Source organism: Tachysurus vachellii, chromosome 6 (assembly GCF_030014155.1).
Source record: "Tachysurus vachellii isolate PV-2020 chromosome 6, HZAU_Pvac_v1, whole genome shotgun sequence".
Taxonomy (NCBI): domain Eukaryota; kingdom Metazoa; phylum Chordata; class Actinopteri; order Siluriformes; family Bagridae; genus Tachysurus; species Tachysurus vachellii.
Window position 1 is genome coordinate 23,717,381 of NC_083465.1, and position 22,329 is coordinate 23,739,709.

The 22,329-nt window shown below is 37.5% G+C and overlaps 1 protein-coding gene across 1 annotated transcript in view; it reads right to left on the reverse strand.

Annotated features, from left to right (window-relative positions):
• Positions 1–2,206: 2,206 nt before the first annotated feature.
• Positions 2,207–22,329, reverse strand: part of LOC132846806 (uncharacterized) — a 34,683-nt gene continuing 14,560 nt past the window's right edge. The window contains exons 5-10 of the mRNA XM_060871521.1: positions 18,081–18,906; positions 6,418–6,512; positions 4,921–4,931; positions 3,890–4,017; positions 3,237–3,267; positions 2,207–3,161 (exon numbers count right to left, since the gene is read on the reverse strand). Coding sequence (XP_060727504.1) covers positions 2,314–3,161; positions 3,237–3,267; positions 3,890–4,017; positions 4,921–4,931; positions 6,418–6,512; positions 18,081–18,906 — 1,939 coding nt within the window. The 3' untranslated portion in view covers positions 2,207–2,313. The remainder of the gene's footprint in view (positions 3,162–3,236; positions 3,268–3,889; positions 4,018–4,920; positions 4,932–6,417; positions 6,513–18,080; positions 18,907–22,329) is intronic.

The window sequence follows — 22,329 nt, forward strand, 5'->3', positions numbered from 1 at the left end:
CGACATTTTTTCCACTGTTCATATAACCTTAGTGGTTGATGTTAATGCATTAATCTTAATAAAGCTTGGGTTACAAAATATGTTTGAAATATGTTTGAAATCCCTATTTGCTTTAAAGAATATACATCTGTGTGCAAAAAAACCCTTTTTTCTATGTAAAATTAAAAATAAAAAGGTAAAACACTTATGAACCACTACAGATTCTTAAATCTATTAATATCTACTTTCATATCTGTCATTAACTACAAATATGGAGAGCAACATGACAAACAATTTCTATACTGATCATGGACACTCTGAAAACAAAAAAGTGGCTGTGATCTGCTAAATCAGGAACAAATAATTTGGTAATCATAATTATTCACTGCATATAATAAAAGAAGGATTATATACTATTTGTGAAACAGGAAACAAAACAAAGATGACAAAATCTTTGAGAGATAAGTACAAATAATAAACTGAAGCTTGCTCGACAGATACATGATAATACTTTGCCTTCTAAAAAGACATGGGGAAACCTGGAAATGTTGGAAATGCACCAACTCATAAATCAAAATGAGACACAGGTTGGCACAGTTTGGTAAAAGAAACTAATAATAAGACAAGTATCTAGTACTGGACTTCTCCCTCCTTCTTCACTTTTTTATGGACAACCTTTTTTTCACTATGACACTTTAACTCTGATACACACCATACTGCACATGGACACTTTAAGGACAATCATTAAAACCATACGCATTTACTGTAGGTACTGTATAATCTGTATAGTGCATAAAAAGCATTTCATTGCATGTCGTACTCTGTATGTATGTGACAAATAAAATTTGATTTGATTTGATTTGAGACAACAAAGAAGATGTGCAGAATATAAATTAAAACAAACATGTAACTTGTTTGTAACTGTAGCTAAGTGCCCTGTGCCTCAAAGCTTCATAGCTCTGCCTGTCTCTTAAATGTTGCAACCCTTCTAATCTCTCAGTGCTTGCAACATTTCCATTTTTCATTGCACACAACCTTCCCATCAGCCTCTCCATCTGAAGGACTGCTCTCTGAAGCCATCCTGCTTTCCCTGATGTATCACAAAAGGAGAATATAGAAAATAATATCTCTGATATTTGATATCAACTCCCATTAGAAAATGTTCTACAGTGTTCTTCTTTTATCCAGATATTTATATTTCGGAATGGTACAGCAGCATAGACTGATGATCATGGGAAGTTGAAAGCACAATAGTGCAATACATAAAAGCCCAGAATTATAGCAGTTCTTCAACAAGGTGGCAAGTCATGAAATCTAACAACACAAATCTTATAGTGCAAGAGTTGACAAGAGCAGTCGACTGTGTGTTTATCAGTTCTGGTGTATATTGTACAAAAGACTAAATGATGTAACAGGATGGCAGGAGTGAGTGTGGTCTTTGAAGGTGCTGTTAGCTTTATTTATGTTAGCTGTAAATCCCAGGAGTGGAAACTGGAGCCCAGTGTATTTCTAGGAACTGCTGATACATATCATAGATGTTTCATGCTCTAAGTAATAACATTATATTTTATGATCTGAACACAAACAAAAAGTTTGTTTTAAGTGCTGCTTTTGTGAAGAGATTTTCTAATGTTTATAAAAGATCGGCTGGACTGGTGCTTATGCTTATAAAAATGGTAACACCCATGATGGGCCAGTGTACAGAATCAGAATTGGAAAAAAAAGGAAAAGAAAGATAACTCTTACATGCAATTTTACTCACCAGTTAAAATAATAAAAAAATAAAAAAATAAAAAAACACACAAATGCTTTTTCTTGTTGATTTTTGCTAATTTTATTAGGTTAAAGTTTTGTCCAACTCTCTTTAAAGATTAAATAAATAGTCAGAAAATAATGTTTGCCAGGAAACAACAGTGTCAATATTAGGAAAATACACTACATTAATATTGTTACTGTTTCAGCCTGCATTATTGATATTCATCTATGTTATGTCCGCCTACGGTGGCTTTTAGATTGCCTAAAAATTGTTAATAACTACTGAAAGTATTTCATGGAAAAAAAATTAAACATGGAATACTTTGTATAATAGTTTTCAATCACACTAAATCTAGAAGAATTTAACATTTTGAACATTTGAATTTTTTTCTAGAATTATTTTAAAAGCAATATTTGACACTTTGCTCAAAAAAAATAAGAAATTTTGATCTTTCATTCATTCATTCATTCATTCATTCATTTTCTACTGCTTATCTGAACTATTCTCGGGTCACAGGGAGCCTGTGCCAATCTCAGGCGTCATTGGGCATCAAGGCAGGATTCTGATCTTACAAGTTGTTAATTAAAAACATTTATAATCGCTGTGACAATTCGCTTGAAGAAATTGCCTATTCTTCCAAATAGAGAAGTGCTTCTCTCAGCTGCCATTCTTGCTGCTCTTATATGTTCCTCATTTAGTTGCTCTTTTGCTTTCTCCAATGCCTCTCCTTCAAACTTCTTCCTTAGCTCTTCCATCTCCTTCTGTCTCTGTGCTTCATTTTCTTTGAGGATCCGCTCTTTCTCTGCTTCTATCGCTCTCTCTGCTTCCTGAAGCATCTCTGTAGTGTAATGTTCTCCACCATTTACAGTGACCATCATATCAATCTGGTCCAGAAGCTGGATGACTTGTTCTGGATTCTGGTCTTCATTATTAAACACATGGTATCCTCCATTGCATTTCTTGATAAAATTCAAAAGCTTTGTATTGTTTCGAACAAACTGATGAATATTTTTCCCCTTTAGTTGATCTCCATGACTGAAGAGAGCCATGGTGTACCTGGAGGACTTTTCTCCAAAGATTTCTTGAAATAGCTGAACTGTTTTTTCTTCTTCCTCTGTAAATCTACTTATTTGAATCACAACTAAAAAGACATGAGGTCCTGGAGCAGAGAAGGGAATGCACAGCTTAATCCGACCGACCACCTCATCTACAGATAACTGAGTGTCAAACAGCCCTGGTGAGTCAATAACAGACACTTTTCTGCCATGAACATGTCCATTTTCTTTCTCACACTGTGTGGTTACAGATGAAGAAGACATATCGGATTTAAAAGCCTTTTTACCGAGGATGGTGTTTCCTGTTGCACTTTTGCCCACACCTGTCTTTCCGATCATCAGGATCCGAAGCTCGTCACTGGATTCTTGAACTGATAGAACATAACATTAATTTCTTGTCTTACTGGCTTTTTATCATATTGTTGCTTAAATTATTATAACTTTACCTTGTTCACTTGAAGACTTGTTCTGTTGCATCTGTGGGAAAACAGCATTTGGAGCAGTGGTTTACTTTAGATATTCAATATAAATACTAAGTTTGTAAGTACACCTCCAACATGCTGGTGAAAACAGAATCCAGATATTTAGAGGAAATATCATCAAAGGAAAGCAATTTTACACCAGATCATGTGCATGCTGCAGAATCAGTTAGAAACTGCTTTTGGTTGATTAAAATATTTTCATGTCATTTGGTAAACTATATTTAATGCAATGTTTCGGCCCAATAATTTAGCCATAGAGGCATCTGATGTGTTTTACAATTAGTATTCAATAATTATTTAATGTTTCTTCCTCATGCGGTCTAAGGGAATTTTTTCTTGCCATTATTGCTTTTAGCTTGCTCATTAGGGATACTTATTTTTGAAATTCATATCCAGAATTAATTTATTCTTGTAAATCTGCTTTGTGACAATGTCAATCGTTAAAAGCACTAACAAATGAAACTGAACTGATTTGAACTGAATTTAACTGAATAAGATAAAATATTCAGTAACTTCTATCAACCATTTAATGCTAAGCTGCTGTATATTTATTGTATACAATATAACTTAATTCTTCATAACAGAAGTATTATGCCAGTCATGACATTTCAGCTTACCTGAATCCCAAGAAATACCATAAGCAAACATCCCAAACAAACAAATAGTTTAGAAGAAGGCATCCAGGATGTTTCCTTCTGTTTTGTGTTCTGTGAAGGCTTTTTTTCTGTAAGCTCATTCTGCAAAGCTGAATAAGAATGAAAGTAATTATGTGTTCAAGTCCAAATAAAATAAAAAGATGCAATGAAATAAAATAACAATAACATTATGGCATTTTATGGCACACTTGAAATATAGAACTCTGGGTCTTTGTAAACCTCGGGTAAACAGAAACCTGGGTTATCTTCATGTTTCACACGGCTCATACTTTACCCATGGTTTACAATTATTCATTGGTGTTCATAACTTGGTATTTCACACGGTACATTTGGGTTAACGCTCTTATTTAATCTTTATTTGCTGTTTATGATTTCAACGACCATGGATTTAAGATGTAATATCCTCTTTGTAATATGTATCCTCAGTTTTTCTGTCTCAGCTTAACAGGGCTAATCTAGACACTGTGCGCTATTCATACGTTAATGATCTATGTGGACAAAGTGTTCTTTTGTATCGTAATTCGTCTAATTATCTAAGATGTATTACTTATATCCCCTTTGCTTGATGTTCGGTGTTTTGCCGCTTCACGCTACCGACTACCGAGCCTGTTTCTTTAAGTGTTACTCCGTCCTGCTTTTCACGTTAAATTTAACTCGCTGTTAAATTTCTGAGCGTTTGGTGTTAAGGATTTTACTCGTAACCTTCTAACTTCTAAACGTCGCGTCGTTTCACACTGAACACGTTTGGCACCGGTGCCAACGGGGAACGTTCCTCAAAAGGAACCCCGGGAATAAGTTTAGTGTGAAAAGACTGGACTTATTATTATTATTATTATTATTATTATTATTATTATTATTATTATTATTATTGTTGTTGTTATTATTATTATTATTATTATTATTATTATTATTATTAATAATAATAATAATAATAATAATAATATTATCCTAATCTTATCATCTGATAACATTTATAGAAATAGAATTCTCACCTGCCATTGTACTTGTTGATGGTTAAAGTCTCTCTGTTGTGTGGAGCAAACACACTACCTTTCAGTGGCTAAGTAACTTGTTTTGTATGCAGGAACGATCACTTTCACTTTCATTTCCTCTCACAGAGCATCATTTACACATCACACTCTGGATCTGGTTGTGGCACTCAATCATTTCATTAGTCGGCATTTGGCAGACGCCCTTATCCAGAGCGACGTACATAAGTGCTTAAATCTCTATCATTGGATACATTAATGCTGGTTCACTACGTTACATACTTAAGATACCATGAGTTTAAAACATTGTTCAAAGGTACAATGAAAAAGTGTCAAAGTTTGTGTTTTTTTTTTAAATGCAAAAGATAGGGAAAGAAGTTCTAGTTGAAGTGTTTCCTGAATACGTAGGTCTTCAAATGCCGTTTGAAAACAGCCAGTGAAAAACAAAATCCTTGTGATCTTCATTTTTTCCTCACAATGTCTAAAATCTGTCTCACAAAACAAAATATGTTATGTGCAGAAAGAATTAATGCATTTTGAATACAGTATTATTAAATTTAGCAAATTAATTCTAGAAATACTTCATAACTTACCCGTCAAACATGTTTGCAAACTTGATTTATTTCACTTGATTTATTATTCCACCTGGAAGCAGATTATTTACACAAGGGAGTGACATTTAACTGCTTTAATACTAATGTGTTTATTCTAGTACTTCTGCATATGTACTATAGAACATACAGTATTTACACTGGTCGGGGTGCTTTTGTGTATTGCCTTTTGTTTGTTGTCTTGTATTTTTTGTTTGCACTGTCTTTTGTCCTGCACTGTCTTTTTGTCTGTCTTGTTTTTCTTGTTTGTCTTGTCCTGCACTCTTTTCACCAGGTTGCACAGATGCACTTTATGTATCTAGGACTTGTTGTTTGTCCGATAAATTATACAGTGACAGTCAGTGGTCAATGGTGATGATATTTATTAACAGAGCTCATGTCAGACATACCACACATCACATATGAACATAGCCCTCCTGTGTTCTTAGGACATACGCTCCCAGGGGATGGGAGGACTTTCTTAAAGAACCCAACACGTTTGAGGTGCAGCACATTAGAATATACAAATCACCAACCCAGTCTCACGGCAGTTCGTGACATAGGTCACGAAAAGTAATCTTTTTGATTCATGTTCGTGGAGACGTATTTCCCTTTTTTACGTGTCACAAAGCACGGACTTTCGATCTAATGTATTTCAGTAGGAAGCATCTTTCGTGTTTGCACCATGTTTTTCTTTCTGCCACTCCAAAGCATCGTTTTTGCTCATTTGTTATTCATTTTTAAACTTTAAGCACTACATTACTCAACATTTAACCAGGTTTATCCTTGTTTTATTGCTTTATATTCTGTATAGTACTAACCATTGTGCTATGGTTTCTTTTCTGAGAAAAGCTGTTTTTTCCATCTATTTGGTGTGTTAAATCGGACAGTAAACTAAATACTACAGTACCCATGAGACTTATCTACTTTTACTATGTTAAAGATGTCAGCTAAAACTACCTGATGACCCACCACCGATTCTCCTTTAATGATATCCTCAGCTTTCTATCAACACATAAACACGAAAGTGTGCTTGATAATTCAACAATACAATGTCATGACCATTTTATTTATTTTTTTTAATTTGATTCTCCTGATTTCTGCAGGCCACGAATTCTCCTTCATTGCGCTCAAAACACTTCCCAGATAATGTTACTTGAATGTAATGATCAAATTTGAAGATCACCCAAGAAATCACCCAATCGCAAAGTGGACTGGCTCCATCTCCGTAGCAACGGATGCTGAGTCTCACGGGTAATGCGGGCGTCCGCATTTGAGATTGGGTGATTTCTGCAAGCCGCAAATTCTAAATGTTCAAATTTGATCATTACATTCAAGTAACATTACCTGGAAAGTGGTTTGAGTGCAATGAAGGAGAATTCACGGCCTGCAGAAATCAGGAGAATCAAATAAATCAGACTTGAAATCACATTGTATTTCTGAACAGATCATGTGCTGTTCTCTACGAACATTTAACAACATTGAAATGTTGTTCTAGAGGGGGGCACGGTGGCTTAGTGGTTAGCACGTTCGCCTCACACCTCCAGGGTTGGGGGTTCGATTCCCGCCTCCGCCTTGTGTGTGTGGAGTTTGCATGTTCTCCCCTTGCCTCGGGGGTTTCCTCCGGGTACTCCAGTTCCCCCCCCCGGTCCAAAGACATTCATGGTAGGTTGATTGGCATCTCTGGAAAATTGTCCTGAGTGTGTGAGTGAATGAGTGTGTGTGTGTGTGTGTGCCCTGCGGTGGGTTGGCACTCCGTCCAGGGTGTATCCTGCCTTGATGCCCGCTGACGCCTGAGCACAGGCTCCCCGTGACCTGAGGTAGTTCTAATAAGCGGTAGAAAATGAATGAATGAATGTTGTTCTAGAGTGACCCCTTCTGTTCAAATGAGGTATTGCATATTTTTTGTTGAAGTCCTTGTATGATGACATCCCAAACGTGAGTCTAGTTTTCAGCAGCAGCAGGGAAGAGCATGCGGTCATGGCTATGCTCCTTGATTTAAGTTGATTTGAATGCACTTTCGGTATGTAGATATTGCTATGTTATAGTTCCCATGCATATTCACAGTAAATATATTTATAAAATAAAAATAAAAATATTTTATATGGGAGATGTTAATTTAATTCTCTTTGTTTTTGTGAATAGCACAATCTATTTCTGAAATAGTTGATGCTAGCTACAAGAAATGTGAAGGGCCTTTGTTGTGTTTATGTGAACATATTATTGATTATGTTTGCTTAGAGTTCTTTATTTTGTACCTTTACAGTTTTACGTTACTCCTTGGACAGCAGTAAATCTTGAAACCATTACTGAGTTTGTTGTCTTTGGGGGGCATCATCTGACTGTATACTCAAGCATTTATCACAATGATCTACATCCCCTTCCTTTAGCTGAAACCTCCTATCAAATGGAAGAAAACATATTTAACAATGAACAGTACTAGCATGACACTGACTTGATCAATAACCAAGAATATGAATGACTTCCATTATAACATTGTATCCATTGCAGTAAATAAATGAACATTAAAGCCCTATTCGGACGGCATTAGTTTTACGTGGGGATGTGGAGTAATGCAATTTTACCTCAGGACGTCTGTAATATTAATTGGCCAACATCACATCTCAGTAAAACTAGCAGAAGTGGGAGGGGTAACTCGCTTTACGCACCACAGTAACCTCCTTGTCGTCATGTGCGTATGACGTTGCTTCCTGTTATCACGTTCTTTTTGCTTTAAATGGTATGCGGAAAACATTGGAGGTTTGCCACAGAGTTGGCCCAGCACCTACAACGCAACCGAGTGCTTCTTCAAGCGCCTCCATGCTTGCAAAACACGCCAAAAACCACTTTTAAACAGGAAATGACGGAATTTTACCGTACATATTTACAGCGGGTCTATTCGGACAGGATTAGTATTACCTGAGGTAATTTTTCCGGACCTTTTTACAGAAGGTAAAAGTCGCCGTAATCTTTACTGACATTGTCCGTAATGAGTACCGAGATGGCACATTTGGACGGGACTAAAATCACAGAGATGTTCTGGTAATAATTATTTTACCCCCACGTCCTCACGTAAAACTAATCCCGTCCGAATAGGGCTTAACAGATACAAATCTCAAGGTGTTCTCTGTATGCATAAAGAAAACTTCAACAAAGAATGACACTGGCAGTATGGAAATGTCCAAAATAAACACATTTAAAGGGGCACTCAAAATAATAACCAAAGTGTCACTAAATATGCCATTACTAGAACTCACTGTTCATATCTTGGATTAGGCTTGCAGATACGACCTGAACGTGTTCTGTAAGGTGTATTACTGACCTTAAAAGTGGGCTCTCCGATGTTTGAGAAATGCTTCAGAAAACTGAGTCGGGACCACAAACTAAAAATTAAAACAAAAATCAAAACAAACGTGTAGCCAGTGAGCAGAAAGGGGCGTGTCTTGTCGATATGCGACGGAGAGAGTGTTCAGTGCGCATGTGTGACATTAGCAGAAAGCGATTTTAACATTGGCATGGATGATAAAAACAAAGAAAGAAAGAAAGCGAAGAAAGGCTTACGATAAGGCAAGAAGTAGGACCCGTGTTAATATAGGATCAGCTTTCCAGCGCTGGAGAGAACTGAAAGAGCGGGAAGTTGGCCGCATATTCACAGATTCAAGTTTTCCGAGTCAATAACTCCTGAGCTAAACGCTGTAACTACACAAATAACACCTCTTTTCTATCATAGTAATGTAGAGAGGCAGCTACAACCACGTTCTCTTCTTGACATGGGAGAATATGCAGGAGGAACCGACGCCACATTGCATTGGATAGTGTATGACCGAGGCTCCTTATTCACCTCCTTTACTGTGCCAAGGTGGTCGTATTCTTTCGGGGTTTGCATTCTAACAACTTGTTCTTCTGCCAATGGTTGCAGTGGATTACTTGAGACATCATAGTACCGCTTCTGGGTCATTCTCTTATGACAGAGCTGAGCGGTGACTTGCTGGGCATGTTTGGGGTCTGGCTCCAATAGACTAGAATTAACAGGAATGGCTGACCGTGTCTGTTGTGACAGCAGGTGTTGTTCAGCAGAACCCAACATTGGGTCTCAGGGAATGTTTCTCAGATTTAGGAGATTGAGAAATACATCCGTCCCATCTCTGTGAGATTTCTCCATCAGCTGTTTCGCACGGCGGACCGCTCTTTCTGCCAGGCCATTTGACTGTGGGAACTCTGGACTACTGGTGGTGACATGTATAAAGTCCCACTGTTTGGCCAATTCTCTGAATCACTGACTTGTGTACTGTCTAGCATGATCAGAAATGAGTGTGTGAGGTGTGCCATGCACAGAGAAATGTCTCTTCAATTTCTTTTAATACAGCTGACGATGTTATGTCACAGAGAAAGTCAATCTCATACCAACCCGAGTATAAATCCACAAGCACCAGGTAGTTTTGGCCACACCACTTAAACATATCTGTTGCCACAGAAGTCCAAGGCAAGTCTGGAACAGGGTATGGCTTTAATGGTTCTTTTGGTTGATGTGGCTTTGTGCTGTTGCAGACTGAGCATGTTAGGAGTTCTGCAGTGATATCAGCTGTCATCGTTGGCCAGAAAAGTATACATCTAGATCTGTGCTTAGTAGCATCCAGACCAGGAGGACCTCTGTGGACAATACAGATGTATTCTCTCTGTAATGAGCGAGGAATGACTGTTTTGTGGCCCTTGATCACTATTCCGTCTTCCACAGCAAGCTCATCTCTGTAAGGAAAGTATGGACGCAAAGCAGGGCACAAGCTATGTTCTTTAGTTGGCCAACCTTGTTGAATCACAGTGCTGAGATCCTGTAGCACCTCTGCTGTATGCTTTCTGACTTCCTCCAGTCAGGCAGTCGAGATGTAATTGACAGACATGACCTCAAAGGTGTCATTTTTAATGTCTGGAGGGACTTCTGCATTTGGAGCTCGAGATAGAGTGTCCGGTGAGATACATATGCTTACCCTTCCTGTACACCAGAGTGATGTCGTAGCACTGTAACCTGAGCAACATTCTTTATAGTCTTGCAGGGGCTGTGTGGATTGGTTTCTTTAGAATGGTCACCAGGGGTTGGTGGTCCATTTCAACGAGTGTGGGTTTTCCATACACATAGTCTCTGAACTTAGTACAAACAAACACGACAGCTAGCAGCTCCTTTTATATCTGAGCATATCGTGTCTCTGTGTCTGTGAGGCGTGTCAAAAAAAGAACCGATTTTCATTGAAGCTTTGTATCAAAGCTTGATTTGAAAATCACGTGACCAATGACGTCCGAAGCTTCGTTTCACACACACCCACGTGACTGCTTCGTTATCAGATTCAAAGGTTTAAAATCATGCGTGACACACAGCGCACCCTCGTGGGTTATATTGGAGTATTGCATTACACGGCATCTATTACTGTATAGCGAGTTTAGGAGAGTTGTCAATGGAGCCTCTTACAAAAAGATCGCGTTCTGAAATGTGGGAACACTTTCATTTGATTTCGCCCAATAAGGTGGATATATATGGTTTTGTTGAAAAGCCTATATTTATAACTTAAATCTCACTCATCATTTGGCAATTATACGATTCAGTGTAACATTTCATGTCATATTTTGTCATATATATATATATATATATTTATTGGATAGTAGTAATAAGAAAAGCCTTTTGTGCACCGCTTAATACCATGATCTTTTTTTAAATGGTTCACACTTTATACTTTTGAGACAAGGTCTATCCTTGATCTGTTTTTAGGTCCAGTGTTTGATTTGCTGGCCTATAATAATAATAATACAGCATCCATGTTGAGGCATTTTTGTGCAAAGCATGACAGTGCCAGATCCTCTGTCCAAGATGTAGCCACAAGGGCGTAAGTTTGATTTTGACATTTTGTCCTTGGTGAGGACAACATTCCCTGTATTTTGTGCATAAAACTGTTGTTATAAGAATACTTTCTTACTCACATACCGGTAGCTGCATAATCACGTTGCATATTGCTTCATACAAAGGAATATAGCTGCAGCCTCTGACCTCAACACATTAGCGAGAAAGACAAAACCAATTAAACAGTGACGTGGGTTAGAGAGGCAAAAAAAGGCAAAGGCCAATCCTTTTAGAGAGGTGAGTTAAAGAGGCGGGATTCATTGCAGGGGGTAAATCTGTTAATCGTTTGTGTTCCACAAGTTGCGCTATTTTTTACAGAACACTGATATTTTTTATCTTATTTAATGATTCCTGGATAAATGTTAAATGAAATAAGTAAAAAAGCACAAGACACAGACGGACATCAGTGGTTATATATAAATATATATATATATAGCCTTGGTCGCTTTATTACTAGGGACAATTGAGTGTTCCCTGGATATCGGTGTGGTTTAAAAGTGCTGCTGTTATTTTATTATTGTCAAAATAGGAACACATTCTCTCTCTCTCTATCTCTCTCTCTCTCTCTCTCTCTCACTCTCTCTCTTTCTTAATTTCAATTTAAGTGTGCTTTATTGGCATGACAAAAACTGTACATTTGTATTACAAAAACATTTGCAGCTGTGCTGCATACAAATAGTACAAAAGGTTAAATTTAATCAAAGTACATTGTGCATAATTAATAGTAAATTATAGAAATACAATAAGAACGTACATTAAATAATAAGAAATCTCTCTCTTTCTCTCTCTCTCTCTCTCTGTCTCTCTCTCTCTCTCTCTCTCTCTCTCTCTCTCTCTCTCTCTCTCGTGAACATGATTGTCCAAGACTCCCAGCCTTTTACCATTGTGGAAATTTTGTCAGCCTCTTGAATCCTACATACATTCTCCCATCAAGGAAAACACTGAAGACAATGGTGGAGAAAAGGTTTACAAAGGAGAAAGAGAGAGCTAAAGAAGAAGTGCTTAGGGCTACAGCTGTGACCTTAACTTCGGACATGTGGACATCAATTCATATGGATTCTTTAGCACTTGCCATTTCATTGCTGGGAGTAGGAAAATTTCCTGCTTTACATACAGCAGCAAACATTGCTGCAGTGAAGACATCTCTCATTGAGGAATGGGGGATTCAGCTTAAAATTAGATGTCTTGTCACTGATGCAGCTGCTAATATGATAGCATGTGCCAACAATTTACAGCTAAGGCATACCATTTAAATAGCTCATGCTCTAAACTTTGTTGTTAACAAAGCTATTGACTTCCCAGGGCTTCAAGGCATCAGGAGCAAGCCAAGGAAGTTTGTTGCTTATTTTATATCAAGCACTGTTGCAAAGGAGCGACTCGTCAATTTCCAGCAACAGATGGGCAAACCTGCTCATAAATTACAACAGGAAGTAGAGACGTGCTGTCCAGACTTTATGAACAGTGTGAACCATTTGGTGCTGCACTGGTGTCCCTAAGGACGGATTTGGCTCCTCTATCCTCAGCAGAGTACCACTGTACCAATGTGGGAGTGCCTTGGTGTACTGTCTCCACTAAAGGATGCAACTGCTTTACATTCTGCAGAAAAAACTGTCTGGCTCCTAGGTCATTCCCCTCATTCACATGTTGAGGCATGCTATATCTACAAAGCAGCAAGTGGTGACTAATGAGAAGGCAGCACAGCTCTGCACCAACCTCATCACACTAATGTCTGAGAGGTTGGCTCATTATGAAACAGCAAGCCAAATGACCCTTGCCACTCTCCTGGATCCATGTTTTAAAACCGTTGGGTTTTGCAATCCATTCAATGCCCAGAATGCTATCAAAAGGCTTACAGCTGAGTGTGCAACAAAGGTAAGGGAAACAGCATCTGACCCCATACCAGAGCATGGGGAAACCTCTACAGCAGCAGCAGGCACCTCAGGTAGGACTCAAAGTCTATAATGGCCCCATTGTATTTTACTGCACATATAAAATCTTGTGAATTTTTCCACTTTTCAGGGACAGGACTGTGAGATCTTGATCAACAGGTGATGTAAACAAGAAAGGTGAAGAGTGCCACTGCCAATGCAACCATTGAGGTTCAGCGCGACCTGAGTGAACCCAAAATCCCCTGCTCTGAAAATCCACTTCAGGATTGGCATAAGCACAAGCACATTTACCCCCATTTATACATGCTGGCCCTGATCTTTTTGTGTTCTCCTGCCTCTTCTGTGCCTTGTGAAGGGGTATATTCTAAGGCTGACGAAGTGGTCAGCAAGATGAGAAATAGGCTCAGCCCCAGCACTGTGGAGAAAATCCTGTTCCTAAATAAAAATCAAACCACATAAGTTACCCATAAGTCACTACAATTAATTCCCCCAAGCTTATAGCAACAGTCATTTCCATCCCACTATGTATGTATTTCTTTAAGCAATATCACTCATTTACACTTTAAGCATCACTCATTCAAGAACATTTACAATGTCCCTTTCACAAGCTCACACTTACAAATAAGACCGTGTGTCTATATAGTCATGCTGAACAGGTGGACACCTGATTGCTGACTGCTGATTGTTAATAAAACATAATTAAGCACAAAGCATCCATCTAGCCTACAGTACAGTAGTCTGTAAGGCAGATCTATAATCGTGTAAAAGTGTGTCTGCACTTATGTACCTTCAACATTCATAAGTTTGATTTTTTTTCTAAAAACAGTCAAAATGTCCACCTTCAGTTCTCTTTATTAGATTTTTGTTTGGAATTACCATGTGTATCAAATGGAACATGCTTAGGTCATGTATTTAATATATTGATTAATTTATTTATTAATCTATCCTTAATTTGTCAATCCATAAATTTTTGATTCTAAAATTAATGTTGTTTGGTTGTGGAACATTCTGTGATAGCGCTTTCACCAGCAGAGGTCCTCATCGAGCTATGATTTGAAAAGCTTCGAGTAATGAACCTTTTTCCGATACAAATGGGTTGAAAGCTTCACTGCTTCAAGAAAGCTTCACTTCGCCATCACTAGTGCGAGACGCATACGCAACTGATCTGCCCTCCTGCATGCAAGCAGCACCAAGCCTAAAACATGAGGCATCACATTTTAGTGTAACCGGCTTCTTCACATCATAGTATGCTAAGACAGATGGGGTGGACAAACATGACTTGAGGGTTTAAAATGCATTTTTGTGTTGCTGCTACCAGAACCATGCAGTCTCTTTGTGTGTCAGCTTTCTGAGGGGTGTGGCAATGTCGCTGAAGTTTGGTATAAATTTCCCCAGATAATTTACCATTCCAAGGAAACGCTGTAGTGCAGGGACATCCTTGGGGACTGGCATCTCAGAGATTGCTTTTTTCTTGGAAGGATCAGTGTTACGTCCAAGGACGTATGTTTTTTTGTGTTTTTCTTCTCCCTTTCACTCTTTTCGCGTGTGTGTGTGTATGTCCTCAACCCTAAAAGTGTTGATTTATATTCGGTTGATCGAATTTCTCCCAAAGTGTTATTGTGTTAAGCATCTTGTTGTACAGGTTGCCTACAGTACTATAAGAAAACCCATTTTCTTTGTAAGTTACCTCTTTTGTGTATACTTTTGTTATTTCTTTACCTATTAAGTTATATTGTTAATTCTTTTGGAAAGGATTTGTAGAGAGGTGGGTGCCATTTTCTTTCATATGCGGTTTTCTCTTTTTTAAGCTAGTTAGGGAGTTAGTTTATTATTGTAAGTTTTGTTTTGTTTATAGTCTAGTTAGTTTCTTTCTAATAGTTAGAGGGTTTATGTTTGTTATTTTGGCCTTGCCCCCTCTTGAAGCCTTGAAATCCTCCCACGTTTTGACAATAAAAGAACTTGTTTTTGATATTGAGTTTTGGTCTTTGTTAAAAGCCCTGGGGTTGGGAATTGAACCTTGCTGCCTCCACACATCACACCATTTTCATTCTGTTACTCGTTCCCCCAACCCTAGACTAGCTGGGGACGTAACAATCAGCTTCCAGGCCTTCACTTGTAAAGATGTGTCCCACATAGCTGACTTTATCCAGGTGAAATTTGCATTTAACAGGGTTTAGCTTGAGCTTGACCTTATGCGCTCTGTTCAACACTCTTTTCAAATTAATGTCGTGTTCAGCAATGTTGTAGCATCTCTACTTCCTACAAAGGCTGAGAAAGGCACATCTCCCTCCCCCATCCTGAATACTTTCTACAGAGGGACCATTGAGAGCATTCTGAGCAGCTGCATCACTGTCTGGTTTGGGAACTGTACCATCTTGGATCGCAAGACCCTGCAGCGGATAGTGAGGACATTGGAGAAGATCATTGGAGTCTCTCTTCCCTGTATCATGGACATTTACACCACATGCTGCATCTGCAAAGCCAACACACTCCTCACACACATTCTTCACCCTCCTGCCATCTGGAAAAAGGTACTGAAGCATTCAGGCCCTCATGACCAGACTGTGTAACAGTTTCTTCCCACAAGCCATCAGACTCCTTAATAACTGAAACTGAACTGTACTGAGCACGACATACACACACACACATCATCTGTATGGACTGCACAGACCTCCACCAAATACACACACTTCCAATATACTGTAAATCCATCAACCTCTTTACATGCTGTTTACATCCATCAAACAGTTTACATGCGGTTTGGCACACTTTTTTCCTTTTTGCACATACTGTCCAACGTTTCATTTGTTTTTCACTTACTGTCCAACATTTCAGTAGTTTGCTGTTTTGTACAATCCTATACATTATCTCAGGGACCTGCTGCTATGAAACTGTGTTCATTATAGTATTACTGCATGCAATATCGTTGAACATACAGTATTTACACTGGACAGCGGTGTTTCTGTTTATTGTCTTTTGTTTATTGTCTTTTTTGTCTTTTTTGCATTGTCTTGTCAATTTTTGTCTGCACTGTCTTGTCTGTCTTGTCCTGCACTGTTTGCACCAGGTTGCACAGATGCACTTTATGGGGCTAGGACTACTTACTAAGTCCTTAACCCTGTCTTTGTTTTATGTAGCACCACAAACCTGGAGAAACGTTGTCTCATTTCACTGTGTACTGCAACAGCTACTGTATATATGGTTGAAATGACAATAAAAGCTTCTTGACTTGAGTTGACAGATGGCCCAGTAAAGTAAACAAGTGTGGGGAAAAGACCACCAATGTCTAGAGCAGAGGGCTCAAACTAACAGGAGGTTTGCATTCAAGAGTCATAGACAGATGTACATTTTGCCTAGCCCCCTAATTGTTGTTTGGTGATCACTTAACCTGTGCCCGTTCCTAACATTGGTTTTGTCTTACTTTATCAAACTTTATTAAACTGTTTGACTTGCATTTGGTTCTCCTAAATCATGACATATATATTATAGAAAACAATTATAGCGGTGGGGGGCACGGTGGCTTAGTGGTTAGCACGTTTGCCTCACACCTCCAGGGATGGGGGTTCGATTCCCGCCTCCGCCTTGTGTGTGTGGAGTTTGCATGTTCTCCCCGTGCCTTGGGGGTTTCCTCCGGGTACTCCGGTTTCCTCCCCCGGTCCAAAGACATGCATGGTAGGTTGATTGGCATCTCTGGAAAATTAAGCGGTAAAAAATGAATGAATGAATGAATGAATGAATCTACTGGATAAGCGGTAGAAAATGAATGAAAGAATGAATTATAGAGGTTGTTTTGAATAGTCTCACTGACAACATGTCCTTTTAAAGGCCTGGAGAAACAGCAACAGTGGCACCAGAGGTATGATTAAAGGTTTGACATTTTAGTATTGTGACTAAAAAATAGGCCTGTAATAGGTCATTGCTTAATTTACTTAAAATGAAAATGAAAATGAACTATATTCATTTAAATTACATTTTATTTATATAGCGCTTTTAACAATAGACATGGTCTTAAAGCATCTTTACTTTATTCTTGCTCTACTGTAAGTAATAACATTACTTACAATATTGTAATAACAATATTATATGATCTGAACACATTTTACATACAATACAGAGTAACAAAAAGTTTGTTTTAAACTTTGCTTTTGTGAAGAGATTTTCTAATGTTTATAAAGGATCAGCTGGACTGGTGTTTATGCTTATAAATATGGTAACACCCATGATGGGCCAGTGTACAGAATCAGAATTGGAAAAAAAGGGGAAAAAAAAGATTCCTCTTACATGCAGTTTTACTCACCAGTTAATAATAATAAAAAAAATAAATAAATAAATAAAAAAACACAAATGCTTTTTCTTGTTGTTTTTTGCAAATTTTATTAATTTAAAGTTTTGCCCAACTCTCTTTAAAGATTAAATAAATAAACAGTCAGAAAATAATGTTTGCCAGGAAACAACAGTGTCAATATTAGGAAAATACACAACATTAATATTGTCACTTTTTCAGCCTGCATTATTGCTATTCATCTATGTTATGGCTGCCTATGTTGGCTTTTAGATTTGCCTCAAAATTGTTCATAACTACTGAAAGTATTTAATGGAAAAAAAAATTAAACATGGAATATAATAATTATAATATAATAATTTTCACTCACACTAAATCTAAAAGAATTGAACATTTTGAACATTTGAATTTTTTCTATTATTTTATTTAAAAACAATATTTGACACTTTGCTCAAAATAAAATTAGGAGTAAATTATTACTTTAAAAGAAATTCTAATCTTACATGTTGTTAATTAAAAACATTTATAATCGCTGTGACAATTCGCTTGATGAAATTGCCTATACGTTCAAACAGAGAAGTGCTTCTCTCAGCTTTCATTCTTGCTGCTCTTATATGTTCCCAATTTAGTTGCTCTTTTGCTATCTCCAATGCCTCCCCTTCAAACTTCTTCTTTAGCTCTTCCATCTCCTTCTTTCTCTGTGCTTCATTTTCTTTTAGGATCCGCTGTTTTTCTGCTTCTATTGCTCTCTCTGCTTCCTGAAGCATCTCTGTAGTGTAATGTTCTCCACCATTTACAGTGACCAACATATCAATCTGGTCCAGAAGCTGGATGACTTGTTCTGGATTCTGGTCTTCATTATTAAACACATGGTATCCTCCATTGCATTTCTTGATAAAATTCAAAAGCTTTGTATTGTTTCGAACAAACTGATGAATATTTTTCCCCTTTAGTTGATCTCCATGAGTGAAGAGAGCCATAGTGTACCTGGAAGACTTTTCTCCAAAAATGGCTTGAAATAGCTGAACTGTTTTTTCTTCTTCCTCTGTAAATCTACTTATTTGAATCACAACTAAAAAGACATGAGGTCCTGGAGCAGAGAAGGGAATGCACAGCTTAATCCTACCGACCACCTCATCTACAGATAACTGAGTGTCAAACAGCCCTGGAGAGTCAATAACAGACACTTTTCTGCCATGAACAAGTCCATTTTCTTTCTCACACTGTGTGGTTACAGATGAAGAAGACATATCAGATTTAAAAGCCTTTTTACCGAGGATGGTGTTTCCTGTTGCACTTTTGCCCACACCTGTCTTTCCGATCATCAGGATTCGAAGTTCATCACTAAATTCTTGAACTAATAGAACATAACATTAATTTCTTGTCTTGTTGCATATTTAAATTTTTCTCATAATGTTAATGGACAGTACACACCTTGTTCACCTGAAGAGCTTTTCTGTTGCTCAAGGAACTGTGAGGAAAATAACAATTAATCTGGTCAATTTTATATGTAAAACTGTATACATAATAATACAATGTACACAAATGATCAATATGTGACCTTCTGTAAACTTCACATTAGTTTAATTATACTACTATATTATTAGCTCTTACAGTATATCTAATTATTATAACCATTATTACATGTAATGAAATTCTTGTTTTCTATTATATTATATTACAGACAGACTTTTCTCCCTGCTGCTATTAGACTTTACAATCAAAGCTGCTTCCAGTGAACCAGTCACCAAAATACACACTGGTATTACAGGTTAACTGCAATAATAACAATTATATTGTATTTTAAACAACACATGCAATAACAGAAATTTTAAAACCGTGCAATAGTACCTGTGTGTAATATGTCTGTTAGCGTAACTACTTACTCATGTTCTCTTTTTTCTTCTTTGTATTTATATATTGTTTTGTGTACTATATTACTATGTCTTTATTCTTTATATATTTGCATTTCTTTTTCTTTGCTGCTGTAACAGAGAAATTTCCCCATTGTGGGACGAATAAAGGTATATCTTATCTTATCTTATCTTATCTTATCTTATCTTATCTTATTCTATCTTATCTTATCTTATCTTATCTTATCTTATAATTTGGATGTTTGATGTTTTCAAAAGGTTTGATGTGAAATGTTTTGACATTTCAATCATTTCAAGTCATTTTAGATTACAATTGTAAACTCACTCATCACTCACTCACTCATTTTCTACCACTTATCCGAACTATCTCGGGTCACGGGGAGCCTGTGCCTATCTCAGGCGTCATCGGGCATCAAGGCAGGATACACCCTGGGCGGAGTGCCAACCCATCGCAGGGCACACACACTCTCATTCACTCACGCAATCACGCACTACGGACAATTTTCCAGAGATGCCAATCAACCTACCATGCATGTCTTTGGACCATGGAAGGAAACCGGAGTACCCGGAGGAAACCCCCGAGGCACGGGGAGAACATGCAAACTCCACACACACAAGGCGGAGGCGGGAATCGAACCCCCAACCCTGGAGGTGTGAGGCGAACATGCTAACCACCATGCCCCCACAATTGTAAACAATAATACAAAAATATGCATTTGTTTATGCATATAATGTAACATTATTAGAGAGATATTAAGACAGTTTTGAAATTTTAGCCTACCTGAATCCCAAAAGCTGCCACAACCACAACCAAATATATCAACAGCATTTTAGGTGAAAGGAGCCAGGCCATGTTCTGCTTTAATTGTCCTGAGAAAGTTTAGGTTAAATTGATGTTTAAACATTACCTTAATTATTTGCTATGATCATAAAACTGAGATATGAAAACAATATTAGACGATATATCTCACCTGCCATCTTGCTTGTGAATGTTAGAATCTCACAGCTCAGAGTGTGGAGCTGAATGTCTCTCAGAGACTGAGTTTCATTTCCTACTAAAAGATTAGTTTCTATTTCATTGCCTTGCCTGCAGCAACAACCACACAAAACAGGATCCTTTGTTTACGCACTGGACCAACCCATGAACTTAGAAACTAAGAAAACTAAGAAAAAACCTTTTATTGTGACTTTAGATGTTAGAACATTATCATTAGGAAATTATAATTAATAGAGGTATATATAAATTTAATAAGTGTGGCTTTCAAGGTTTAAATTTAAATTCCTAAAATGTTAATTTGCAAAACTGGGGAATATACATATATATGATTTCTTCATACATGGCTATTTCCATGAACTTACAAGGTGCTTGTTACCCACAAAATGATAACATTAAGCTGGATATTGATTTTTTTTTTTTTTATTCCTCTCATGCAGAACTCACAATGTACCCATAAGTCGTTGCTGTAGTTTAAATTTCAGGTTGTGTGTGTATGTGTGCAAGAGTGCATGCACTCTTAACCCAAATTAGTTGACATTACTAGAAATTTTTTTGAGGAAACCCGTTGCACAAAACCAGTTTAGTTTTTACACAGGATAAAACTAAACAAGTTAAGTTGTTTGAACATAGAATCTCAAGAAATGCAATAGACAAATCAAGTTTACACTAGTAGTCTTTACTGAAATTCATTAGTTCACATTACTAATGTTTTTGAGCATATGTTTTATAAAATAACTATTAATGTGTTATAATTTAAATTATACTACTTAAATGAGATTTTATATATTAATTTAATAAGAAATTAAACAATAACACCATTTCATTTTTTTTTATTGTTGACAAAAAACAGGTAACACTGCAATGTACTCAAGTTCACAATGTTAACAATACAGTGTTTAGAGAAAAACACATTATTCAGCAATAAAGCATTAAACTGGATAAAAATAAAGGGAAAAGAGCACACGCACACACTCCTGCATGCACTGGTGAGAACTTTTGAGTTGATAACTGTTAACTCATCAATAGAGCAACAATATGCAGTTTTAACATACAGTACACTATAAGCGCAGAACACTGGTAAATGTTAAGAGCACTTACTGCAGCGACTGGACAATCGGAACAAGAATCTGTTCAAAGATTGACACTGAGAATCTTGAGAACAAAAACAGGCATGGCTTCTGATGCTAGCTTAGCCCTGATGGTAATTAACTATAATGTTTTAATAGGTAAACTCGTTTGTCACATAAATCCACAAAACTTCCACTGCATCTTCAAAATGTGACGGAGTGGTATAATGGAAGGAAAACACAATATACAAACTAGAGATGAGCCGGATACTCGGCTGAAACGAGTATCCGGTACGGATAAAGCACTTCTGCCGAGTATGAGTATTATACGAGTAATACAAGTCAATATCTGTGCTCGGCTTGAATGAAAATCATCATTGGGTAGCTGATTGTGTCAGCGTTCTGTGATAGGCTAGTCACAGCGCCCCTCCCCTACACGCATACATATGTATTGTGTTGCTGTATCTCGCTCTGCTCACTCACAGTCACACACAGAACAGCTCTCTGTCTCTCCCTCAGTCACTCGGGTTCGCGGGTCTTTTCCGTTAACGTTTAGGGTTTCTTCAGCTTTTTACTTCGTGTTGTAACGTTAATAATACGTACTTACTAACCAGTAGAGTTCTGGTAAACGTGGGTTCGTTCAGACGTGGTGCTTGCTTGGTAGAATGCGACTCGCATTGCGTCTCTGCCTGTCGGAGATTTTTTTCTTTTTTAAACCTTCAGCTGTCTCTAACCAGTAACCAGACACTGAGTGTCTGACACGTTTTTGCTGTATTTTATAAAAACATAAAGGTAGTAAGCTAGTGTTATAAATATTACAAATTAA